This window comes from Jaculus jaculus, chromosome 9, assembly GCF_020740685.1.
Source record: "Jaculus jaculus isolate mJacJac1 chromosome 9, mJacJac1.mat.Y.cur, whole genome shotgun sequence".
Classification (NCBI taxonomy): Eukaryota; Metazoa; Chordata; class Mammalia; order Rodentia; family Dipodidae; genus Jaculus; species Jaculus jaculus.
This window is the reverse complement of record NC_059110.1, coordinates 85,659,063-85,684,966: the sequence shown is the minus strand read 5'-3', so window position 1 is coordinate 85,684,966 and position 25,904 is coordinate 85,659,063. Positions and strand designations below refer to the sequence as shown.

Here is a 25,904-nt window from a genome sequence, read left to right as displayed (position 1 = left end):
AGAGGCAGAGGTAGGAGGATCACTGTGAGTTCAAGGTCACCCTGAAACTGCATAGTGAATTCCAGGTCAGCCTGGACCAAAGTGAGACCCTACCTCAAGGGGAAAAAAAAAAGTGCCAGTTCCTGGACACTGTAGAGCCCTGGTGTGAGGCTCAGACTGGACAGTGGAGCTTGAAGGGACACAGTGGGCCCTGTGCCTCGGACATGAGCCACTGCATCCACAAGACCACCCCTAGCACCACCATGCTGCTCCTACCAAGTGCCGTAGAGGACCAGGCACCACCATCACCCATGTTCTGACATTCGGAACTGGAGGTAAATAATTATCAGGGCTGGAGAGATTGCTTAGAGGTTAAGGCACATGCCTGCAAAGCCTAAGGACCCCAGTTCAATTCTCCAGGTCTCACATAAAGCACATGGTGACACATGTGTCTGGAGTTCATTTGCAGTGGTTAGAGGCCCTGACATGCTCATTTTCACTCTCCCTCTGTCTCAAATAAATTAATTTAAAAAAAAATTAAAAGAATTACCAGAGGAGTCAAAAGATGAAGAATTACAGTTAGAAGAGTTCCCCATGCTGAAAACACTTGATCCCAAAGACTGGAAGAACCAAGATCATTATGCAGTTCTTGGACTTGGTCACGTGAGATACTAAGCAGTACAGAGGCAGATCAAAACAACTCACAAAGCAAAGGTTTTAAAGCATCACTAAGACAAGTGGAAAGCAGTTGGTGAGCCAATCAAATGAGATAATGCCTACTTCCCCCGTATAACTAAAGCCTTAGGAAAAGACATTTAACAGTGTAGATCCTACTTACGATAACTCCATTCCTTCTAAATAAAAATGAAGCAAAGGAAAACATCTATGAAATGTTCTCACCAGTGCTTGAGAGGAATTCTAGGTGGTCAAATGAAAAAATAAACAAATGACCCTAAACTTGGTGATATAAATTCATTTGAAGATGTAGATGCATTTTATTCTTTTTGGTATAATTTTGATTCCTGGAGAGAATTTTCATATTTAGATGAAGAAAAAGAAAAAGCAGAGTGTTGTGATGAGATTGAAAAGCAGAGCAGAGCAATGAGAGCACAGGGGGAAAAAAGAAGAAATGAACAGAATAAGAACATTAGTTAACAATGCTTATGGCTCAAAAATAAGATAGTTAAGAAGAAAAAGCCAAGAAAGAGGCAAAAGCAGAAACAAAATGGAAGGAGCGAGAAGCTAAAGAAAAGCAAAGACAAGCTCAATTAGATGCTGTTCGGTTAGCTAAGGAGAAAGAAGTTAGACAGCAAGCATTATTGGCAAAGAAAGAAAAAGATACTCAGAAAAAGAAGCCATTAAAAAGGAAAGACAAGCCGGGCGTGGTGGCGCACGCCTTTAATCCCAGCACTCGGGAGGCAGAGGTAGGAGGATTGCCATGAGTTCAAGGCCACCCTGAGATGACATAGTTAATTCCAGGTCAGCCTGGACCAGAGTGAGACTCTACCTAGAAAAAACAAAAAAAAAAAAAAAAAGGGAAAGACAGAAATAAATGTGATTTAGAAGGAAATAAGAGAGAAGCTAGAAGCCCCCTAGCTGAGACAGACATACTGCTGGTGTTCATGGAGCCTGGGTCAGCTCTCTCACACTGATATTCCCAACTGCTCACTCTACTGTTGGCCTTGGTTTCAACAGATCCTGAAAACGACCTCGGAAAGGAGTGGATGCTCTGATCCAGGAAGTAGATTGGCTCTATCTTAAGAAATAAGAACTCGGTGCTATGTGTTGGTGGCTCATGCCCTTAATCCCAGCACTAAGGAGAATCACTGTGGGTTCGAGGTCAGTCTGGGATACTGAGTGAGTTTGAGGTCAGCCTGGGCTAGAGTGAGACCCTGCTTCAGAAAAAAAGAGAGGCTGACCGCCAAGTGTGTTGGTGCACGCCTTTAATCCCAGCACTTGGGAGGCAGAGATAAGAGGATAGCCATGTGTTCAAGGCCAGCTTGAAACTACATAGTGAATTCCAGGGCAGCCTGGACTACAGTGAGACCCTACCTCGAAAAATAAACAAAAAGGCTAGAGCTGGGCATGGTGGCACACGCCTTTAATCCTAGTACTGGAGAGACAGAGGAAAGAGGACCCTCCTAAGTTTGAGGCCACCCTGAGACTACATAGTGAGTGAAGTCTAGGTCAGCCTGGGCTAGAATGAGACCCTATCTTGGCAGTGGGAAGAGGGGGGAGAAGGAAAGACAAAAACTTAGAAATGCATGCAAGATATGGAATCACTTTTCAGACAGTGAGGCAGAGTGAGTTAAAATGATGGAAGAAGCCGGTGTGGTGGCACACATCTTTGATCCCAGCACTTGGGGAGGTAGAGATAGGAGGATCTCTGAGAGTTCAAGGCCACCTTGAAACTACATAGTGAATTCAGGTCAGCCTGAGCTAGAGTCAGACCCTACATCGGAAAACGAAAAGAAGAAAAAAATGATGGAAGAAGTGGAAAAACTTTGTGATTGGCTTGATCTAACAAGTATATGGAGCTTGAATGAAATGCTCACATCGAGAAGGAGGACAGACTGTAACTGGAAAAGCAGATAGAAGAAATAAATAAGCAAATTAGTAAAAAGAAGAGGAAGCAGAGGCTCTAATGCAACAAGCGTCTAAGAATGCAGAGAAGTCAACTGGTGGGAGTGGGAGAGGCAGTAAAACTTGGTCAGAAGAGAAGATGACTTGCGATTACTAATTAAAACTGTCTCTTTCCCTTGCCGAAACGAACTCATGATGGGAAGTTTTTGCTAATTACATGAACATATATTCTTTGGTGTCAAGAGAACTGCCAAGAGTCTCCAAAAACTTGACCCTCACCAAAAAGATGACATTAAGCCAGGCATGGTGGCACACACCTTTAATCCCAGCACTCGGGAGGCAGAGGTAGGAGGATCAGTGTGAGTTCGAGGCTTCCCTGAGACTACATAGTGAGTGAGACCCTACCTCGAAAAACAAACAAACAAAAAAAAATGACATTAACAAAAAGGCCTTGATAAATCTAAAAAAGAAGAACATGGAATAGCATCCCAAACTGACAATGGAACACCTCCCGAATGACTTGAAGATCCATGCATGGACTGCATGCCTTGGGCAACAGAAAAATAGAAGCTTTGGAACAAGCTTTGAAAACATACCCAGTAAATACACCTGAAAAGTGTGTGTGTTGGGCGGGGGGGGGGGGGAAAACAGCTGAAAGAGTTCCTGGCAGGACAAAGAAGGACTGCATGAAACAATATAAGGAGCTCCTTGAGATGGTCAAAGCAGAGAAAGCTGCTCAAGAGCAAGTGCTGGGCACAAGTACAGCCAAGGAAGGACAATATTCACTGTGTGTGCATTTTTATAACAAAACTAAAAATGCTGAACAACAACAACAAAAAAAGCCAGGCATGGTGACATACATTTTTAATCCCAGCACTCAGGAGGCACAAGTAGGAGGATCACTGAGTTTGAGGCCATCCTGAGACTACATAGTGAATTCTAGGTCAGCAGTCTGGGCTAGAGTGAGACCCTACTTCAGGGGAAAAAAAAAAAAAAGGCTGGAGAGATGGCTCAGCAGTTTAAAAGTACTTGCTTACAAAGCCTAACAGCCCCGGTTTGATTCCCCAGTGCCCACATAAAGCCAGATGCACAAAATGGCACATGTATCTGAAGTTCGTTTGCAGTGACAAGAGGCCCTGGTGCGCCCATTCTCTCTCCCCTTCTCTCTTCCCACCTCTTTCTGCTTGCAAATAAAAACATAAAAAAAGAAAGAAAGGAAAGGACTTCTGGGTGTGGTGGTGCACTCTTGTATTCCCAGCATGCGGGTGGCTGAGGGAGGAGGATCACTGTGAGTTTAAGGCCAACCTGAGGCTACATTGTGAAGTCCAGGTCAGCCTGGGCTAGAGTGAGACCCTACCTTGAAAAACAAGACAAAACAAAAAAAGAAAACTTAGGACTGGAGAGGTGACTTAGTAGTTAAGGCACTTGCCTACAAAGCCTAATTACCTGAGCAGCCTAGGTTCGATTCCCCACTACTCACGTAAAGCTGGAAGCACAAAGTAGTGCATGCATCTGGAGTTCATTTGTAGTGGCTAGGAGCACTGGCAATCCCATTCTTTCTCTCTCTCTCTCCCTTTCTTCTCTTTCTCTCTCTGTACTTGCAAATGAATGATATTAAAAGAAAAGAAAAAAGAAATTGGGTGTGAAGGCACACACCTTTAATCCCAGCACCCAGGAGGTAGAGGTAGGAGGATGGCTGAGAGTTTGAAGCCATCCTGAGAGTACTAGTGAATTCCAGGTCAGCCTTAAAAAGAAAGTATACAGGCTCAGTAGTAAAGGTGCTTGCCTACAAAGCCCGACAACCCAGATTCAATTCCCCAGTACCCATGTAAAACCAGATGCACAAAGTGGCAAATGCATCTGGAGTTTGTTTGCAGGGTCTGGAGGCCCTGGCATAACCATTCTATCTGTCTTGTCTGCTCCCTTCCTCCCTCTCTCTCTTTGCTTTCAAATACACACACACACACACACACACACACACACAGCACTTGGGATCACTGTGAGTTCAAGGACAGCTTGAGACTACAGAGTGTGTTCCAGGTCAGCCTGGGCTAGAATATGACCCTACCTCAAAAGAAAAAAACAAAAAGTAATCATAGCAGGGTGTGGTGGCGCATGCCTTTAATCCCAGCACTTGGAAGGCAGAGGTAGAAGAATCACCATGTGTGTGAGTCCACCCTGGACTACATAGTGAATTCCAGGTTAGCCTGGGCTAGAGTAAAACTGTTACCCCCCCCCAAAAAAAAAAACAATTTAAATAATTGTATTGATAACTTCCATAATTATAGACAATAAATCATGATAATTCCCTTCCCCCTCACTTTCCCCTTCTTGTGTAGGTAGTACCAGACACTGTGAGATCATGGATATCCAGGCCATTTTGTATCTAGAAGTGCATTGTAAGGCGTCCTTCCTTCAGCTCTTAATTCTTTCTACCCCCTCTTCCACAATGGACCTTGAGCCTTGGGAGGTGTGATAGAGATGTTTCAGTGCTGAGCACTCCTCTGTCACTTCTTAGCACTATGGTGCATTTTGAGTCATCCCAGAGGTCGCTGCCATCTGAAAAGAGAAGCTTCTGTAACCAAGTGAGAATGGCATTAGTATATGGCTATGAACATGAAGAGATGTGCTTTCTGGGAAGTTTGGTGAGCATAATATATACATTTAGCCAGACACCAGCAGGCATTAAACCCCTAGAATTAATGACCTCCCCTATCATAAGTTTTCAGTATCAAGCATGTATTCCCTCCAGTGGAATGGGCCTTCAGTCCAATTAGAGTGGTTGGTTCCCACATAACAAACATGCCACTATTGCACTCATTGGCTCATCTGGCCTGGCTGGCCAAAAGACTTGCAGTGTCCACTGTTATCTCCACTAATGACTTCTCTCTCTCCCACGGAGCTGCATGTAGCATAGCTTTTTCCAGTTTTCTGTCAGCTGGTCTACACAGGGGAGGATTTTAGCTCAGCTCCAGCAACATTTCTCAGTGACCTTGTTTGCAGTGTCTGGAGGTCCTGGCATGACCATTCTCTCTGTCTTGTCTCCTCCCTCTCTGCTTTCAAATATATATATGAACAGCACTTGGGAGGCAGAGTTAGGAGGATTACTGTGGAGTCTTCAGCAATAGAGTCTTACCATCTATTCCTGGTGGGAAACCAAGAGCCTTGGCAATGGTCTATAATGTTATGGGAACATTAGGGACCTCTCTGGCCACAACTCACTAGAAAGTATTCCATCCCTGGCACTGAACATTTTCTAGTAACAATCTATGACTTCTGGGTGCACCATTGTCCAAAAAAGTAGGTTTCCATAGAGCTTATTCATTACCCTCTTAGATTTTGATTAACCCTCCCTCTACCCTTCCTTTATTCAATCTCTTCCACTGACCTCACTTAGGCCTTTTCATCCCCAGTAATCTGTTCTACTTGTATATCTACAATACCATCTCCTCAAGTCCCCCACCCCCTTATAGCCACTGTTCAGTCAGGTTTGCATTGCTGGTAGAATCATCCAGCCAAGAGCAGCTTGTGGGGAAAAGAGGTTAATTTTGGCTTATAGACTCAAGGGGAAGCTCTAAGATGGCAGGGGAAAACGATGGCATGAGCAGAGGCTGGACATCACCCCCTTCCCACATAAGGTGGACAACAGTAACAGGAGAGTGTGCCCAACACTAGCAAGGGGAAACTGGCTATAACACCCATAAGCCCACTCCCAACAATATACTGCCTCTAGGAGGCATTAATTCCCAAATCTCCATCAGCTGGGAACCTAGCATTCAGAACACCTAAGTTTATAGGGGACACCTGAATCAAACTTCCATAGCCCCCATCTAGCTTACTAGCCTCTGCTACTGAGTTTTATCCAATTCACATACAAATTCAATCATTTGTAGCTAGGATCTACATATATAGAGAACATGTGGCACTTGATCTTTTGGGCCTGGTTTACCTCACCAAGTATAATCCTTTCATGGTCCATCCATTTCCCTGAAAATTTCATAGTTCCTTTATTTTTTTTTAACTGCTAAATAGAACACTGTGTAAATGCACCACAACTTCATTATCCACTCATCAGTTGAGGGCCATCTAGGCTGGTTCCATTCTCCAGGTATTGTGACTAGCATTTAGCATGGTTGAGCAAGTATCTCTAGTGAGATGAATCCTTAGGATATATGCCTAGGAGTAGTATAGCTGAGTCATATGGTAAATCAATTTTTAGCTGTCTCAGGAACCTCCACTGATTTCTACAATGGGTGTACCAGTTTACATTCCCACCAACAGTGTAGAAGGGTTCCTCTTTTTCCGTATTCTTGCTGACATTTATTGTCATTTCTTTTTTTTTTTTTTCTGTTTTGGTTTTTTATTTTAAATTTTTTTCTTTCTCAATTTTTATTAACATTTTCCATGATTATAAAAAATATCCCATGGTAATACCCTCCCTCTCCTTAAATTCTTTTTGTTTATTTATTTGAGAGCAACAGAGACAGAAAGAGGCAGAGAAAGAGAGAGAATGGACACACTAAGGCCACCAGCCACTGCCAACGAACTCCAGATGCATGAGTCACCTTGTGCATCTGGCTTATGTGGGTACTGGGGAATTGAACCTGAGTCCTTAGGCTTCACAGGTTTGAGGCTTGATTCCCCAGTACCCACATAAACCAGATACACAAGGTGGCACGTGCATCTGGAGTTCATTGGCAATGGCTGGTGGCCCTGGCGTGCCCATTCTCTTTCCCCCTCTCCTTTTTCTCTCTCAAATAATATATATATATATATATATATATATTTTTTTTTTTTAATGGGACCGGGGGCTAGAGAGATGGCTAAGCGGTTAAGCGCTCCCCTGTGAAGCCTAAGGACCCCAGTTCGAGGCTCGATTCCCCAGGACCCACATTAGCCAGATGCACCAGGGGGCACACACGTCTGGAGTTCAATTGCAGTGGCTGGAAGCCCTGGCTTGCCCATGCTCTCTCTCTCTCTTTCTATCTGCCTCTTTCTCTCTCTGTCTGTCACTCTCAAATACATAATTAAAAATAAACAATTTTTTTTAAAAAAAAATGGGACCGTGCATGGTGGCGCATGCCTTTAATCCCAGCACTTCGTAGGCTCACCATGAGTTTGAAGCCACCCTGAGACTACATGGTGAATTCCAGGTCAGCCTAAGCTAGAGAGACCTTACCTCAAAAAACAAAAAAAGAAAAAAGAAAAAAAGGGGGCTGGAGAGATGGCTTAGTGGCTAAGGTGCTTGCCTGCGAAGCCTAAGGACCCATGTTTGACTCTGCAGGTCCCACATAAGCCAGAAGCACAAGGTGGCACAAGGTTGCACGTGTGCATAAGGTGGCAAACGAGTCTGGAGTTCGATTGCAGTTCTTGGAGGCCCTGGCATGCCAATTCTCTTTCTCTCTCTCTCTCATAAAAAAAAAAAATTGTTTATTTTTTATTTATTTGTGAGGAAAGAGGAGAGAGAGAGACAGAATGGGTATGCCAGGGCCTATTGCCACTACAAAGAAACTCTGGACGCCTGTACCACTTTGTGCATCTGGCTTTACATGGTGTCATACTCAGCTCCATGCAGCTGGGATGAACCTCCAAACCAGACACAGTCTGTGGGAGGAGTGGCATTTATTTCAGACTTACACCGAAGGGAAGTTCCACAACGGTGGAAGAAGCTGCCCTTTACCAAGTGCCCACAGAGAGAGAAACCACCAGCAAGACACCCTGGCGATCTCAGACAGAGCTCCAGCACTCTGCACACTGTAGACTGGAAATCAAATCCACCCCCAGTAATGGCTGAGGGCTGGACCCCAGGATCTGCCCACAATGATACCTCCTCCCTCCGAGTGGCTAGAAATCCAAGTTACAAGCTTTAATAAACTCCTGAGTCTATTGGGGGACAGAAATTCAAACTACCACACATGAGTACTAGAATTAAACCCAGGCCAAAAGATTTGCAAGCAAGCACCTTTAGCCACAGAGCCATTTTACCAGCCCAGAACTTACTTTTTTGTTTAAGGAAGCATGACTTTTCAGAATAGCATTCCCAAGACTCCTTCAGTTGCTTTCACATGATTGGCTGTTTTGGACCCAATCTGGTTGAAAGACCTAGCCACCCAAACCTTCCCTGTTTGCTTGAACAGGAACTAAACTTTTATGGAAAAAAAAAAAAAAGAAAGAAAGAAAGAAAAGAAAAACGTGGGTGTGTTGTCACATACCTTTAATCCCCAGCACTCTGGAGGCAGAGGTAGGTTCAAGGCCAGCCTGAGACTACATAGTGAATTCCGGGTCATCCTGGGCTAGACCCTACCTCAAAAAAACAAAAATAAAAAGCTCTCTCAGCCCTAGTCTTAGGGCGATGATGAGCAGATTTTAAAAAAAGAAAAAATTACTCTGAATCTGGGTGTGGTGGTGCACACCTTTAATCCCAGCAGTCAGGAGGGAGAGGAAGGAGGATTGCCATGAGTTTGAGGCCACCCTGACACTACATAGTGAATTCCAGATCAGCCTGGGCTAGAGTAAGGCCCTACCTACCTCGTAAAACCAAAAATAGGGGAGGGCTGGAGAGATGACTTAGCGGTTAAAGCATCTGCCTGCAAAGCCAAAGGACCTCGGTTTGATTCCCAGGACCCACATAAGCCAGATGCACAAGGTGGTTCATGCATCTGGAGTTCATTTGCAGTGGCTGGAGGGTCTGGCGTGCCCATTCTGTCCCTTTCTCCCCCCCCCCCTTCTGTGTGTGTGTGTGTGTGTGTGTGTGTGTGTGTGTCTGCCTTTCCCTCTCTCATTCTCTCAAATAAGAAAATAATTTTAAAAACTAATTGTTCTTTGAGATTAGCCATAAGAACATCCGGCACTAGGAGTTAGGAAAAATGTTTTAGGGTTAGGTCAGTGTGGCTCAGGACCTACGAAACCTGAACAAAAGTATTCTGGAGAACTTTATGACTAACTTCAAGGCCCAAGCGCAGCTCAGTGGTAACTTGCTTGCCTGGTGTGTGTTAAACTCTGGGTTAACTGCCAGCTCCAAGAGGAGGAGGAGCTGCAGCAAAGTTTATATTGCCCTCCTCCCTAGCAAGCTTTCCTTCCTACAAGGGGAGGGAAAGCAACCACTGTCGCTCCCCAAGCTATTCTCCCAAAGAACCAGGGTCCTGTGGTATCTAGGCTAGGAAAAAGTACCCAGATTGTTGTCATTAGGGACCTCAAAGTCTTAGGGTTGGGAAACCATGGGCTGCTTCCCATTTTGCCCTCAGTTCTGAATGAGCAGAGGGCATATGGGACAGCAGCACCCGAGTTAACTGAAATCCCTACTGTCCCAGATGTGGGGGCAGGGCTGGGTGGCCATATGTCAGTAATTCTCCCTCACCAAGCCTACGCCACAGCCCTGGCTCGCCAGCACCCGGACAGCAGCGCTGGGTTGCAGCTCCTTCTTCTTTCTACTGCTCAGACACGATGAAAGAACATTACAAGAGGAATGTGGACGAGGAGTGAGAAGTGGGGAAGGAGGGAGATCTTTTTCTTTTTTTTTTTTCCTACCACAAAATAGTGTGCTTTAGCCTGGCGTGTTGGCGCATTCCTTCAATCCCAGCACTCGGGAGGCAGAGGTAGGAGGATCACCATGAATTTGAGGCCACCCTGAGACTACAAAGCTAATTCCAGGTCAGCCTGGACTAGAGTGAGACCCTACCTTGAAAAACAACAACAACAACAACAACAATAATAATAAAATAGTGTGCCTTAGACAATCGAATGTTGTCTGTGTTATAGTTTAAATGTTTAGAGTTACTGCAGAGTTTATTTGATCTAATTGAACAAGACTAGAGGTTGGGGAATTTAGCTCAGTGGAAAAACCACTGGCCTAGGTTCAGTCCTCAGTACTGAATAAACAACAACAGCAGCAGCAAAAAAAAAAAAAAAAAAAAAAGACTAAGAGCTGGGCATAGTGACGCATGCCTTTAATCTCAGCACGAGGGAGGCAGAGGTAGGAGGATCGCTGTGAGTTTGAGGCCACCCTGAAACTACACAGTGAATTCCAGGTCAGCCTGGGTTAGAGTGAGACCCTACCTTGAAAAACCAAACAAAGAAAAGACTAGCAGGGACAAGATTTCTCAAACATGAAATCATGGCCCCAGGAACACTTCATATCAAGTCTTAGAATGTTGCTTTTTTATTTTGATAAATAAATGTTTATTTATTTATTTGCATATGTGTCGTGTGTGTGTGTTTGTGTGTGTGTGTGTGTGTGTGTGTGTATACGCCAGTGCCTCAACACTGCAAATGAATGTCAGACACTTGCACCACTGTTTGTGTCTGGCTTAACTGGGTATCTTGCTAAATTGAACCCCAGGCCATCTTTCCAACCCCTGGATGTGGCTTTTGGTATAAACATCTTTTCAAAATTGCTTTGCTGTGTGTGAGTTTAAAAGAAAAGTAAAACTGTGGGGCGTTGTGGCACATGCCTTTAATCCCAGAACTCAGGAGGCAGAGGTAGGAGGATCATCATGAGTTGGAGGCCACCCTCAGACTACAGAGTGAATTCCAGGTCAGCCTGGGCTAGAGTGAGACCCTACCTTAAAAAATACAAAAACAAACAAACAAACAAACAAAAAGTTCATAGCAAAGCTTGGAACCAAGTCTCCTATTGCCAAAAAAAAAAAAAAAAAAAGTTTAATCCAAATCAGGATATGTAAATCTGTCTGTAGAGCATACCTTATTTTACTCTGGTCTTAGGCATTATTCCTCATCAAACCAAACACTCATGTTGTCACTGAATGGTAAGATCCAGAAAACATCTTTTTTTTTTTTTTTAATTTATTTATTTATTTATTTGAGAGCGACAGACACAGAGAGAAAGACAGATAGAGGGAGAGAGAGAGAATGGGCGCGCCAGGGCTTCCAGCCTCTGCAAACGAACTCCAGACGCGTGCGCCCCCTTGTGCATCTGGCTAACGTGGGACCTGGGGAACCGAGCCTCGAACCGGGGTCCTTAGGCTTCACAGGCAAGCGCTTAACCACTAAGCCATCTCTCCAGCCCCAGAAAACATCTTTTCTATCTTTTGAATAATTGATGAGACAAAGCAAAGCAATGTGAAATATTCGTGAACCACTGAGTCAGCTCTGAGTGCTTTAGTTTCCTCCGCTCCCAGATGTCTCTCCTGGCTGTGGAAAGGGAGAGGTTAGTAGCTTAAGAAACGCAAATAATAACCAGACATCCTGTAAGGAGGTTTTGTGCATTTCACTGACTTTGAGGAAGCCCACATCTCAGAGAAACAGCTCTGGCTGGGGATCTATGAAGGAGTCAGCTGGACTGTAGGCAGGCGAGCATCTAGGGTTTCTGAAAGAGAGCATAGCTACCTAAGTCAGGGCCTTGCAAAGTCCTTCCACCCTGGGCAAAAGCTCCTTCTGTTCTGTTCCTAAAACACCCTTGGGGTAGTTTCGGCGAGACTTGGAAGCCCGGCCTGGAGCCCCAGGTCAGCCCCATCCCCAGTGTCAGCTCCTCTGGGAGGCTGATTTTAAATATTTTATTTTTATTTATTTATTTGAGAGAGAGAGCACCAGGGCCTCCAGCCACTGCAAATGAACTCCAGACACATGCACCACCTTGTGCAGCTGGCTTACATGGGCCTGGGGAATTGAACCGAGGCCCGTTGGCTTTGCAGGCAAATGCCTTAACTGCTAAGCATCTATCCAGCCCGGAGGCTGATATTAGTACCTAGGAACCAGCACTCATGCTTTGTCGGCTCTCACCAAGCAGATCTCAAGGCAACTTCCTGCCTCTGCTGCAGCCTTAGACTCAGGAGAACAGCTAAGCTCCTCTGGAAGCCTTCTACCTCAGCTGCCCATGCATTAATTCAGAGCAGAGCCACAACCACAGAGCACAGAGGGAAGTGGGTCTCAGACACAAACATCCTGTCCTTTCTATATCAAGTGGCTTCAGCTCGAGACTCAGAGTCACCAATCTGATTATTTATGTGGGACAGAGCCACCCGTTGAAATTCACATGCTCGTCCTCCCTGGAGTCATAGCTAGAAGGACAGCATTTTTCTCCAGAGACCATGGGCTTAAAAAAAAAAAAAAAGTGCTGCTATTTCTAGGCTTATGACGTTGGTGACAGAAGACAGAGACCACCGGTTGACTAGAACCAACAGGGGTGTATTTCACAGAGACTGGGTGGGAGTCCTGTTCAGGGTACTGAGCACAGGCTTGCCAGGGGTTCATTCTCTTTCCAATAGATCCGTTTGATGAACAGGGAAGGTGCAAGGGATTGGGGGGCTGGGAGAGGGGTGGGCTTCAGGATCAAAGAGCTGGAGGCAGTCCTCAGGGTCCTGGAGACTGCCGTGCCCAGCTTTGCTTGTCCTTGCAGTGCCAGGGCCTTCTCAAGGCAGGCCTCACCGGGTGTAGGATCGCTTCCAGCTGAAGATCTCCTCCAGACTGGAGGAAGGAGAGACCTCTCGCTTCTGCAGGGCTCCCCAGCGACGCCGTCCCCCGAGGAATGAAGTCCGACGCCGGCTCAGCCCTTTCATCCTCTCTTCCATTCTGAAGAACTCGGTCAGGGCCCGGAAGGACTCCAGGACGACCTCGTGGCTCCAAGCTGGCAGGGGCTCCTGGCGCAGGAAGCCGCAGTGGCCCCCCCGGTGGCTGAGCAGCAGGAAGAAGTAAGGGTTGCTGTGGAAGAGCTCGGCGGGCAGGGTGCGTTCCGGGGGTCCACACACTGGGTCGTCAGCGCTGCAGATGCACAGGACCGGCACGGCGGCCTCGTCCACATCCCGCAGAGGGTCGTTGAGGTCCCAGTAGGTATCCCAGCTGATGGGGGAGCTCTTGGTGTGGCAGAAGAGCGTCTCCTCAAACTCCCGCAGGGAGCGGCTCCTGAACAGCTTGTCGGTATCCACTGTGTCCTCCAGGGCCGTCGCATACCTGGGCGGCAGAAGTTAAAGGAAGGGTGCGAGAAGTGGAAGAGACAGCCATACCAGTTGACAGGAGAAGTTGTAGAGCACCCCCCCCCGCCCCCCCGCCCGCCCCCCCCCGCCCCCCCCCCCCCCCGCCAACTCCCACCCCTATCTGGTCAAAGTCCGGCCACAGAGACCTTTTTGGACTTTGTTACACTCTTTAAAATTTACATATTGTGACCATCACTTAAAATCAGGTTTGGGGGCTGGAGAGATGGCTTAGTGGTTAAGGCGCTTGCCTGCAAAGCCAAAGGACCTCGGTTCGATTCCCCAGGACCCATGTAAACCAGATGCACAAGGGCACAAGCATCTGGAGTTCATTTGCAGTGGCTGGATGCCCTGGCACGCCCATTCTGTCTCTCTCTCTCTCTCTCTCTCTCTCTCTGCCTCTTTATCTCTCTCAAGTAAATAAAATATATTTTTTAAAAAATCAGGTTTCACAGCAGGGCATGGTGGCACACATCTTTAATCCCAGCACTAGGGAGGCCAGTGATAGGAGGATCGCTGGAAGTTCGAGGTCAACTTGTGACTACATAGTGAATTCCAGGTCAGCCTGAGCTAGATAGAGCAAGACCCTACCTCAAAACCCACCCCCCCAAAAAAAAAATCAGGTTTCACATAAAATGCATATGGTCTGGCCTTTCTAGGGAAATGGGTGATCTGGTCAATGGTGGCCATTCCTTCTTGGCCTGTCATTTGTGGAATTACCTGCTAGTCCCTGGTGGCAGCATTTGACTTTTGCAGCTGCTAACCTATTGACATAGCTCTCCAAACCCCAGCTTAATTTTTTCAATATTTTTATTTATTTGACAGAGAGAAAGAGGGAGAGAGAGAATGGGTGGGCCAGGACCTCCAGCCACTGCAAATGAACTCCAAACACATGTGCCCCCTTGTATATCTGGCTAACGTGGGCCCTGGGGAATTGAACCTGGGTCCTTTGGCTTTGCAGGCAATTGCCTTAATGGGTAAGGCATCCCTCCAGCACCAAACCCCAACTTCTGATGATCTCTAGAGAACTCATTATGAACTGTCACCTCATGGTTCCTTCCAGAACTCTCTGTCTCAGACCAAACCAGCAGGTGACATCCCACCCATGATTGATCACCTTTTAAAAACTGTTTTTATTTTTATTTATTTATGTGTGAGAGAGAAAGTGGCAGAGAGAGGGACAGAGAGGACAAGAAAGATAGAACCAGGACATCCCAGCAACTGCAAACAAACTCCAGACGCATGCACCACTTTTTTCATTTGGCTTATGTGGGTCCTGGGAATCAAACCTGGATCCTTTGGCTTTGCAGGCAAGCACCTTAACTGCTAAGCCATCTCTCCAGCCCTCAATCACCTTTTTTATTGCATTCCTTGCTTATACATATTTAAATATTTTTAGTTTGTTTTTTTGAGTTAGGGTCTTTTGAGGTAGGTCTCTAGTCCAGGCTGATCTGGAATTCACTCTGTAGTCTCAGGTTGACCTCAAACTCACAGCAATCCTTCTACTTCAGCCTTCCAAATGTTGTGATTAAAGATGTGTGCCACTGTGTCAGGCTTGCTGTTATATTTTTATACTGATATGCACTCCTGGTGACAGATGAATGTGCCCTTGATTAAGTCCACCTGGGGCAGGTGCTTCTAGAGTGCTGGGTGCCAGAAAACAGAGTGTGAAATTAATTTACTGGATGATTTCCCAAACAGAGGCCTGCAAACATTTGCATTTGGGAAGAGGAACATCTTTTTTATTTTCAGCTCCTGGTAGAGGGTCTGGCATAACAAGGAGGCCAGCGTGGTCCCTCATTCCTTTGAGTGGATTAATCTAGCCTCAACCAGTTGAATCTAGATCTGGGTCTCCTCCAAACATTGAAAGCCACTAGCCCTGAGTTTTCAATTCCAGACACTTCCATGGAAAGGGTAGTTCCTAAAGGCACAGGTTTCCCCCTTATTTCCCTCACCCAACCTCCAACTAGTGCCCACTGTAGGCACTGCTGCTGGTTATTCTGGTGGTCATCTCGTAGTGGGCACTATGGCGATTAAACCAGATGGGAGTATCCTGCCTCTTGGCTATCTCAGCTCTGTGGGTTGCCATCGTAGCTCTTCCTGAGGTCATTACTCAGCTCAGGGTTTGATCTTCTCAAAACCGAAGGCTAAATGGGTCAAGGAACGAGAGCTCCAGTGCCTCCATGTATTGAGCACCTGCTCATGCCAGCCCTTCACTTTTTTTTCCCCCCGAGATAGGGTCTCACTCTCACCTAGGTTGACCTGGAATTCACTTCGCATTACCAAGGTGGCCTTGAACTCACAGTGATCCTCCTACGTCTGTCTCCCAGAGTGCTGGGATTAAAGGTAGGAGCCACCACACATAGCTCCACTTTTTTTTTATTTTTGTTTTTTTGAGGTTGGGTCTCGCTCTAGCTCAGGCTGACCTAGAATTAGTCTCAGGGTGGTCTCAAACTTTTGTCAATCCTCCTACCTCAGCCTGTGTCTCCCAAGTACTGGGATTAAAGGTGTGCGCCACCACGCTCAGTTGTTTTTTTTTTTTTTTTTTTTTCGAGGTAGAGTCTCACTCTGTCTATCTTAGGCTGACCTGGAATTCACTATGGAGTCTCAGGTGGCCTTGAACTCACAGCAATCCTCCTACCTCTGCCTCCTGAGTGCTGGGATTAAAGGCATGTGCCACCATGCCTTGCTGTTTTTGTTTTTTTGAGGTAGGGTCTCACGTTAGCCTAGGCTGACCTGGGATTCATTCTGTAGTCTCAGGCTGGCCTTGAACTCACAGCGTTCCTCCTACCTCTGCCTCCTGAGTGCTGGGATTAAAGGTGTGTGCCACCATACTTGGCTACAGAGATAATGGGTGTACCAGGATCTCAGGCTCTGCAAACAGACTCTGATCTCATTTTGTCATCTTCTAGAAACAAACTGGAAATATTATTCAGGTCTTCTCCATGGGAGTCTTGCTTCTCACCCTGGTGGTAAATTATTCTCTTTTGAGATTAAAAACAGTTTAGGTTCAACTTCCTAAGACCCACATAGGCCAGACGCACAAGGTGGTGCATGCGTCTGGAGTTTGTTTATAGTGGCTGAAGGCCCTGGTGCACCCATTCTCTCCATTCTTTCTCCCTCTGTCTCTGTATCTGCCTCTTTCTCTCTCAAATAAATAAATAAATAAATTGTTAAAAATGACAGCCTGACTAGGCATGGTGGCACAAACTCAGCACTCAGGAGGCAGAGGCAGGAGGATCACCATGAGTTTGAGGCCACCCTGAGAATACATAGTGAATTTCAGGTCAGCCTGAGCTAGAGTGAGACCCTTCCTCAAAAAGAGAGCCTGGGGCTGGAGAGATGGCTTAGCGGTTAAGCGCTTGCCTGTGAAGCCTGAGGACCCCAGTTCAAGGCTCGGTTCCCCAGGACCCACGTTAGCCAGATGCACAAGGGGCACATGCGTCTGGAGTTCATTTGCAGTGGCTGGAAGCCCTGGTGCGCCCATTCTCAATCTCTCTCTCTGTCTCTTTCTCTCTCTCTATCACTCTCAAATAAATTAATAAAAAATGAACAAAAAAAATTTAAAAAAGAGAGAGCCTGACCTATAACAGAACCTGTCTCAAAAAGAAAAGGTAAACATAAAAACATACAACACAAAACGTTTGTCAAGCTTAAAGAATTTTAATAAATCAGGGAGCTGGGGAGATGACTTAGTGAAAAGTGCTTGCATGCAAGCATGAGGACCCGAGTTTGCATCCCCAGCACCCCTATAAAAGCTGGAGGAGTGTGGCAGGCACCAGTAATGTCAGCACTGGGAAAGTGGAGACAAGAGGATCTCGGGGCTTGCTGGCCATATAGTCTAACCTCATTGATGGATTACAGGTTCAGTGAGAGACCCTGTGTTTAAAAAAATAATAAGGTGGTCGGGTGTAGTGGCTCATGCCTTTAATTCCAGTTGTGGTAGAAGGATCACTGTGAGTTTGAGGACAGCTACAGAGTGAGTTCCAGGTCAGCCTGGGCTACAATGGGACCCTGCTTAAAAAAAAAAAAAAAAAAGTGGAGAACAACTATGGAAGATGTTTCAACCTCTGATCACTACACACATGTACGTAAACATGTGCACACACATCACATACACAAAAAAGAAAAAAAAAAGATTGTTTTTCTCCCCTGGTACCAAGGACGGGAATGAAATCCCCAACCCTGAAAAACAGAATTTTCAAAAATCAAATGCAGCCACATTCTGATTCCTGTCACCTCTTGGTTCAGAGACGATAAGCAAACATTCTAGACAGATAATCGAGTGCAATTGCTTCCAGAGGCCTATTTGCTGACCTGCTGAGCTATGGACTAAATGGTAAATGTCAGGTGCTGCCTCTGCTGCCCACGAATGAGGTACTCTGGTTGCTAGGACACCTGGGACTGAGAAGAAAGGATGGGGCCCCCGGCAGGAGTCAGCTCTGGCACAATGATGCTAACTGGGGCCATGAAGCTATCTTCTATGCCTATTTCTGAAACCTGCTTTCTGCTTCCGTCTATACTACAGAGTTTGGTGAGCTTTGGAAAATGTGTGAACTTTCCCCAAACTGGCCCACCCTGATTTGTTTCCACACCAGGCAGAACTGTTCCCCAGGCCAGCTCCAGACCTCTCTACTCCTCCACTCCCCTCGCCATGTGCGGGTCTTTAGCCTGTTACCCACCTGCTGAGAGCGATCTTCTGGTGCAGCAGGAACCCACGCTCGTAGGGCCAGGGCAGGCCGGCCTCGAACCACTCCCGGCAGCGCAGCACGGGCGAGATGCAGGCGGCGCCCGTCACGTAGCTGGAGGAGCCGCACTCGCCCAGATAGGACAGCAGCAGCGCCGACCCGGAGCCCTCGCTCACGGCGAACAGCGGGGCCGCTGGGTGTCGGAAGCGGATGTAAGTGACAGCCTCCTTGAGGTCGGACGGGTCCCCGAAAGGCTGCAGCCGGGGGTTGACCAGCGGGCAGCCGTGGTGGCCCCGGCGGTGGAAGATGACCGGGTAGTAGCCGCGCTCCAGGGCGAGCAGGCACAGGCCCAGCACGTTGCGGGTGAGGCGTCCCCACGCGTTGGGAACCACCAGCAGCACGGCCGGAAGACCCCCGGAGTGGGTGACCCGGCGGCCTCTGGCGCAAGGTCCTACCACCCAGTCCAGGGCCACCAGCCCGTCGTCCGCCAGCTGCAGGTACTCCCGGGCTAGCTCGGGCCCAGGCCCGACGGGCAGGACGAAGTGACAAAAGGTCTGCAAGTGGGGACCCGAGAGCCAGGGGCGCGGGCCGGGCTCGAGCACCACGGAGCGTCGCAGGGCGCGCAGCAGGCACTGGGCCAGAGCCGACGGCTTGCAGATGAAGCTGCACCCGCCGGGCAGCGGATCACAGCGGTCACCGAACGGATCTGTGGGGTCCCCGAGGTTCGGCTCCTCTTCCTGCTCCCGGAGCAGGGTCCCCGTTTCGACGGCGCGTCTCCAGGGGCGCCGCAGATGCGGGGCCAGCCGGACCACGAAGAGAAGCAGGGCGATCGCTGCCAGGAGCAGCGCCAGGGCAGCCCCCCACGGTGGCATGGCCAGGCACCAGAGCCCCTCTTCCCCCGCCCCGGCGGGCACCGGCAGCAGGCCGTGGAGCTGTCCCCCTCGGCGAGCTCCGTTGTGCCCGCGGCTCCGCCCGGCGGCCCGCGGCTGCCCAGAGCCCTCCCGCGCGGGCGGGCGGGCGGGCGCGCTCGGGATTGGTCGCGGCCCGGGGGAGACAGCCAGTTCGGGTCGAGCTACCCTCGCCCGCCCCCCACTCCCTCCCCCAGCCCTTTGTACAGCGATTGCGACAAGCAGGAGCCGAGGGTGAAGGGAACCGGGGCCACAACGAGGGAGCCAGGACGTGCCAGCGAACCACAGAGGGGAATGGGGAACTGGGGAGAACAGGAGACAGAGGCTTTGAAGATCGTGGTGACATCAGCGTCCCTTGCTGCTCCAGCCCTTCCACCTAGGAAGTCTGTGATTGGCACTATGTGTATGGGGGGGGGGCAGGGGAGGGGGAACCACGGGGCGCCACGCCCTCGGGCTCGGCTGTTGATAAGTAGCAAAATCGAGTAGGGGGCAACGTGCTGCTCCCGACGCGGGCTCCAGGGGTCCCGCGGGGCAGCTGCGTCTGTAGCCAGAGCCAGCCGGCGTCCTCCCAACTCTGGCTCGGCTGCCCTCCTTGACCTCGGCGTTGGTCTCCGCACTGCTAGGACCCGCCGATGTGCGGAGGGACAGGGAGTGTTGCACTCGGCCACAGAGGGCCAGCACGGCCGTCTGATCCCGGCCAGGGGTTTGCGGCGGGAGGTGGTCACTTCCTTTGCAGGCATCGCAACGCTGTCCCGTAGACAGACTCCCTTCCCCAATCCCGGGCCCACTCCCAGGAAATCTTCATCACCGCTCCCCAGGCATCTCCCAGAATACGTTGAGGGCGAGGACTAGAGGACGCCCAGTCCCCGCGATGGGGTCATGCCAGGAGTACAAATTGTAGTTCCTTTATCAGCTCAACATCTGTTAATGACTGCGCGGTGGCGGCCAAGAGCCCCTGACAAAGTCAGGGCTATGCGAGAGGTGGCTGGAAGAACGCTCGGGTCCTATTGTGAAGTTTTGAACTGGGCATCTCAACTCTTCCTCCTCTTCCATCCTCATCCCCACCTCCTCCTCGTCTCTCGTCAAAATCCCGGAGAGGGCACCAGAGGCAGCGCTAGGTAGCAGAGAGGCCCCCGCGGGGCACTGGAGCGCCTCCATGTCGCACGGGGGCCGGTGTCTCTCGGGTCACCGCCGGGCTAAGAACGGGAGCCATGGAAGGGGGCGGGGAAGATGGGGAATACTCCAGCCTCTGGGGAAGCAGAGGACTGAGAGCTTCGAGGCTCCTTTGGGCTCAAATCCTATTACCGTGAACACAGAGAGAGCCCCCTCTATCAGCTCAGCTCAAATTTTGTGATCTCAGGCCGTCTTCGGGTTGTCCGTCCCACTGACGCATATGAAACCTGGAGGGCATACAAGTCTCCGCCCGGGCTACCTGAACCCTAAGCATCTCTTTTCCCGCCCTTTGCCTCTTCCAAGGCTGCGGCTGCGCTCTGCTGACCCACGCAGACGCGAATCCCACCCACCCCCCCCCGGCGCCCCCTGGCGAGGGAGGTGGTCCGGGCCGGCGGTGGGTGAGAGCGGGCGCTCCGCGGGCTGGGCTCGCGCGCACAACTTTTCCGGCTTGGGCTTGAGGGCGCGTGCGCGCACGCTCGGCTGCTGGGGGCGGGCCCTGGGGCGGGGCGCGCGGCCCGGGCCGGGCGGGGACGGGGGACGGGGGCCGGGGGCCGGGCGGCGCGCGAGCCCGGGCTCTACGCGGGCGCGCGGGCGCGCGGGCGGCGCGGGGGCGTCGGGGCAGGGCGCGCGGCGTCCGATCGCTGGCTGGGCGGCAGGCCCGCCTGAAATGGTGTCTCCTATCCCTCCTCTCCAGTTGTTGCTTCTCCTGGTAGCCCTGGCGGGGCTTCTGGGTCCCCGAGAGGTAAGACGATTCCGTTCCCGGTAAAAACCTTGGCCGGGGATTTTCAAAATCGCTTTGCTAAAAGTTTGTCCTGGAGGGAGTGGCGCGCTGGTGTGGGCTCGGAGGCCCCCTCCATTCACCCGCGGCCCCGGGCTCGGAGGGAAGGAAGACCCGGAGCAGGGCCCTCACGCAGGCCAACGCCCAGCTCGGTGCCTTGGACCCACAGGTGGTGGCTGAACCCGCGGAGGAGGAAGAGGGAACCCGTTGTCCCGAGGGCCTGTGGCCTCTGCCCCCAAAGGTAGGAGCCCTGCAGGGCCGAGGAAGGGAGGGTTGTGAACCGCTTCACTGCACCTTCCGTGGACATCTGGCAGTTTCTTCTGTCCTCAGTCACCAGTGTCTCCATCCGAGCCTGGGGCCTGTTTTTCCCTCTCTGCCTCCCGCCCCACCCCTACACGAAGTCCTCCAGCTGCTCTCTCCTCTCTCCTTGTGTAGGCATTACCAAGAGTGACCTACACGCAGGTGAGACCAGGGCAGGTAAGTGTAAGCACCTGGAGACAGAGTGCTCCTTGTACGTTGTCGTTGCCTTTCTGTCCCTCAGCTCCATCCTTTATCAGTTCCTGCAGAAAGAGGGGAGGTTTCCAGCTGTCCATCCCAGGACAGGTGGTAGGAAGTGAGCCATACTTTTGCAGTTGCTGTGTCAAGAATGGTATTGAATGGTTGTGGAGTTCTGAAGTAGCATGAATCAACAGCCCACACTCTAATGCCCCTGTGTGACTGGAAGGCTTCCTGGTCCTTGGTTTCTTTGAGAGGGAATATTCTGTCCCTTGAGCTATGGGGAGTGAATGACTAGTGTGTTAATAGCACTTTGGAAGGTATCCATCACTCTAGGAGTGTGATTCGTGTTACTAGGTACTGAGCTGGGTTCAGCTTGGATGGCTGTCTCTCTCTCTCTCTTTTGTTTTGTTTGACTGGATCTCATGTAGCCCAGGCTGGTTTTGAACTATGTAGGCAAAGATGACTTTGAACTCCTGATCCTCCTGCCTCTAGCTCCCAAGTGCTGGGATTATAGCTGGTGTGTACCACCATGCCCAGTTGTCTCTTTGTTACCCATGATCCCTCTTTCATTGTCATTTAACTGTTCAGAACCCATCGCTGGGTCTGGGAAGATGCTTAAAGGTGCTTGCTTACAAACCTACTGGCCTGGGGTTCAATTCCCTAGCACCTATATAAAGCTGAAACAAGTGTTGCATGCACCTGACATTCATTTGTAGCGGCAAGAGACCCTGGCATGCTTCCCCGCCCCCAAAAAAAAACATGACCTTAAGCCGGGCGTGGTGGTGCACGCCTTTAATCCCAGCACTCGGGAGGCAGAGGTAGGAGGATCACCGTGAGTTCGAGGCCACCCTTAGACTACATAGTGAATTCCAGGTCAGCCTGGGCTAGAGTGAGACCCTACCTCGAAAAAACAAACAAACAAACAAACAAAAAAAAAAAACATGACCTTCTTCCTCCCTTCCTATGTCAGGACTTAGTTATGTCAGCTTCATTTGATCTCTCCGTTGATTTACCTCAGTCATGATTGTTCATCACGCAAGGGAATTCCCACTGCCATACCGCCTTTGCTTCCATGTTTCTTTCACACCTGGCCTATCCAGACTCAGTATGCAGCTCCCCACAATGCCACTGTCCATTCACTACTGCCTTCATTAGCACAGCGCAGGGAGTCACACTGCCACTCACCCCAAACCCTGTCTGCCTGTGCCTGCCTTTCTTTGTTCCCTCCTCTGAATCTTGTTGTGCTTATAACCTGTCTAACAATTAAGTAAACAAGCTGGGCTTGGTGGCACAACCCTGTAATCCCAGTTAACTTAGTAGGCTGAAGCAGTAAGATCAAAAGTTCAGTGCCTGCTTAGGCTGCAGAGTGAACTCAAAGTCAGCGTGGGCAATGCAGTAAGACCCTGCCTGTAAAGTGAAAGTAAAAAGCAGCCAGGTGTGGTGGCAAAAAAAGAGGATTGTGAATATAGTTCACTGGTAGAGTGCCTGCCTGGGTTCAATCCCCAGGACCACACATACCCCACCAATTTGAACTTCATTAGTTTGCTCTTTTTTTTTTTAAGTTTTTTTTTTTTTAAATTTATTTGCTTATTTGAGAGAGAGAGAAAGAAATACAGAGGAGAAAGAGAATGGGCACGCCAGGGCCTCCAGCCACTGCAAATGAACTCCAGATGCATGTGCCACTATGCACATCTGGTTTATGTGGGTCCTGGGGAATTGGACTGGGGTCCTTAGGCTTCTCAGGCAAACACCTTAACTGCTGAGCCATCTCTCCAGCCCTAGTTTGCTCTTTTCATTTGCACTAGTTGCTTCCTTGAGTTCCTCCCATCCCATCTTTAAAAAAAAAAATTTATCTGCTAGCAGAGAGAATGAGACTGAGTGCACCAGGGCCTCTTGCAGCTTCAAACAGATTCCAGATGCATGTGCCACATGGGTGTATTTGGCATTATGTGGGCACTGGGGAAATCGAACTCTGGCTGCCAGGCTTTTCAAGCAAACAACTTTAACCACTAAGCCATCTTTCAAGCCCCCTCCCCTTTTTGAAAGTGTGTTCTGGGGACTGAATTTAGGTCTTCATGCTTGCAAGTCAAGCACTTCACCAACTGGGCTATCTCCTGAGCTCCACTCATAGTCTTTTGAGACAGAGTCTCATAGCCCAAAGCTGGCCTGATGTTCACTATGTAACCCCAGGCTAACCTTAAAACTTGTGATCCTCTTGCCTCTTCCCCCTAAGGGCTGGTATGCAGAGCTTTCCCTGAGTTTCTCACACATTCCGTGTAGGAGAGGTTAGTTCTGTCTTGGCATCTCCTACATCATCTGGCACAGTGCTAAGCACTTGGTCAACTAATGAAGTGTTTCCATCCTGAGGTTGTGTACCTGCTACTTGTGTGTTACATGTTTAGTTGCTCCAGGGACTGTACAAATTAGATCAACAAATAGAAGACTTGGTCCCTCACTTGGGGATGCTTACAGTCTAGATTTAGAGCCATTATAAGAAATGAGGGCAGAGAAACTTGTGTGGTCTGAGTCTAACAGGGTGACTCAGCCATGCTGTGTTAAAAGACCCTAGCCTCAGCTCTGAGGGGTGGCATTTGATGGGAGAGTAGAAGTGAAGGAAGCGCTCAGAGACAAAGAATGACCTGCCAGTGCCCAGGGCCCTTTGCTCTTCTCGGTTCTGGAAGCGGAAAGGCCAGCTGGTCATCCTGGAAGCCCCTTTACCCTGGCCCCCAGGACACACTGGGGGGTGGGGCAGGGTGTGGCTTGATGTCTCTGCCTTTCCTCCAGGCTGAGTGTGTTGCCTTCCTCTACCACCCCTGTGCTCACTCCTGGCTGAAGCGCCAGCTCTTCCTCCTGGCCCATGTGTGTGTGACTAAGCCCACACTCATCCCTGATTCCAGTCTCACTCAGGACCGGGTAGGTGGTTGGTGAAAAGTGTTGTTGGGTGTTAGCACACAGGTGCAGCCCCGTGTGCTGGGAAAGGAGAACTCAGGGGTTTCACCCTCCATCTTAGCTCTAAGTGTTACCTTCTTTCATAGCCCTTGATGCTGACAGCATGGGGCATATCACTGGAGATGGCAAGGGTAGAGCCAGCCTGGGCTGTCCACTGGCTGAGGAGGCGGAGGTGGTGGAAGCAGAGGAAGAAAGTGATACTTCACTCTGATACTCTTTCTGGATCCTCTCCCTTGGTGTCAGCCTTCAGCCTAGGGACACTCTGCTGGAGAGGATGTATGCAGGTGAGGGGTGCTAGGCTGGTTGGTGGGTGGGTCACCGGGTTAGCTGAACAGGGCACTGGTGAACCCTGTCTCTTCTCCCCTTAGGCCCCGACTCTGGCCTTTGCTGTGCGGAGCTGGAGGCCTCCTGGCACAGAGGCGCCATCCAGAGGACATAGGTGGCCCTTTCTCAGTGGTGCCAAGAGACGCGAGCTGCGGGCTGCCCTTGGTCTCCAGCCCACTCCTTCAGGCCTGAGAGCTCCCTCTGCTTCCACGTGGAGCTTAAAGGCCCAGCAGCCCATAGTGGGAACTCTGGGTGAGGGGGGTAATACCTCAGCTGTGACCCCTGCCTCCTTGCTGCCTGAAGGGCCTGGAAGCAACGCCAGCTCCAGGACCGATGCTCAGCTACACAACGGGCAAGGCAGTCCAGTGGGCTGCGCCTGCCCGGGTCAGGCTTCGCTGGCCCCTCAGGCAGCAGCGCCTCCCCGTGCAGCCCGGGGCCCCACCCCGCGCACCGAAGAAGCCGCCTGGGCGGCTATGTCCCTGACCTTCCTGCTGGTGCTGCTCACCCTGGCCACGCTCTGCACACGCCTGCACCGAAACTTCCGCCGGAGCGAGAGCATCTACTGGGGCCCCGCGTCAGAGAGCCAGGACACAGTGGCCGGTGAGACCCCCGCCCCCAAGCCAGCCCAGCTCCTCCATTCCTTGCCCTTGACCGCTCATCCTGCCCACAGCTGTGCTTAAGCGGAGGCTGCTGTTTCCCTCGCGCCGGGTGAGGCGCTCTCGCCGGAGGCCCCTGCTGCCGCCCACCCGGGACAGCGGTCCAGACTCGGAGAGCTCAGACTGACCGGATTGCGCCCGGCCGCCGCGAGGCTCCTCCCCTGGGGCGGTCGCGACCCCTGCCACGTGGGCTGCGCCTGGGAGCGCCCCCTGGTGGCCGGCGGAGGAGCCACTTCCTTGGTGTCATGGGAGTGGAGCAGCGCGTTGCCACATCTTAGCCCAAGTCCCGTTTCTAATTAAATTATTTTGGTAAAGTTCGCAGCTGAGCGTCTGCTTGCCTTCTAGTCACCCTTTCCTAACGCTGGCAGCTGTCACTTGTTCGTGATTTTCCGGGCTGGTTCTCCGTTAGTAAAGCCTTGAACTCGCTATCCTGCTGCCTTAGT

General features: G+C 50.1%; 2 protein-coding genes and 1 pseudogene across 3 annotated transcripts; 2 read left to right on the top strand and 1 right to left on the bottom strand.

Annotated features, from left to right (window-relative positions):
- Positions 1-203: 203 nt before the first annotated feature.
- On the top strand, positions 204-10,044 carry LOC123463535 (annotated as a pseudogene).
- Positions 10,045-12,684: 2,640 nt separating this feature from the next.
- On the bottom strand, positions 12,685-19,047 carry Abhd15 (abhydrolase domain containing 15). Its single transcript, XM_004667892.2, has 2 exons — positions 18,170-19,047; positions 12,685-13,467 (listed from the first exon to the last, which is right to left on the bottom strand). The coding sequence occupies exons 1-2, from the start codon at positions 19,045-19,047 to the stop codon at positions 12,942-12,944; spliced, it is 1,404 nt and encodes a 467-aa protein (XP_004667949.2). The 3' UTR covers positions 12,685-12,941.
- Positions 19,048-20,870: 1,823 nt separating this feature from the next.
- Tp53i13 (tumor protein p53 inducible protein 13) lies at positions 20,871-25,889 on the top strand. Of its 2 annotated transcripts, XM_004667891.2 has the most exons (7): positions 20,871-20,998; positions 21,204-21,275; positions 21,470-21,511; positions 24,317-24,445; positions 24,568-24,765; positions 24,850-25,405; positions 25,476-25,889. In XM_004667891.2, the coding sequence occupies exons 1-7, from the start codon at positions 20,924-20,926 to the stop codon at positions 25,586-25,588; spliced, it is 1,185 nt and encodes a 394-aa protein (XP_004667948.2). In that variant the 5' UTR covers positions 20,871-20,923; the 3' UTR covers positions 25,589-25,889. The 2 variants fall into 2 exon arrangements, with proteins under 2 accessions (XP_004667948.2, XP_045015688.1); XM_045159753.1 differs by lacking the exon at positions 24,317-24,445.
- Positions 25,890-25,904: the final 15 nt, after the last annotated feature.

Excerpts from the sequence above, each read along its gene's own strand:
- Abhd15 (XM_004667892.2), bottom strand. The coding sequence starts at position 19,047 with ATGCCACCGTGGGGGGCTGCCCTGGCGCTGCTCCTGGCAGCGATCGCC. Across the intron at positions 13,468-18,169 it reads CAGAAGATCGCTCTCAGCAG|GTATGCGACGGCCCTGGAGG; the intron begins GTGGGTAACAGG and ends TCTGCCGCCCAG.
- Tp53i13 (XM_004667891.2), top strand. The coding sequence starts at position 20,924 with ATGGTGTCTCCTATCCCTCCTCTCCAGTTGTTGCTTCTCCTGGTAGCC. Across the intron at positions 20,999-21,203 it reads GGCTTCTGGGTCCCCGAGAG|GTGGTGGCTGAACCCGCGGA; the intron begins GTAAGACGATTC and ends TTGGACCCACAG. Across the intron at positions 21,512-24,316 it reads CGCAGGTGAGACCAGGGCAG|GCTGAGTGTGTTGCCTTCCT; the intron begins GTAAGTGTAAGC and ends CCTTTCCTCCAG.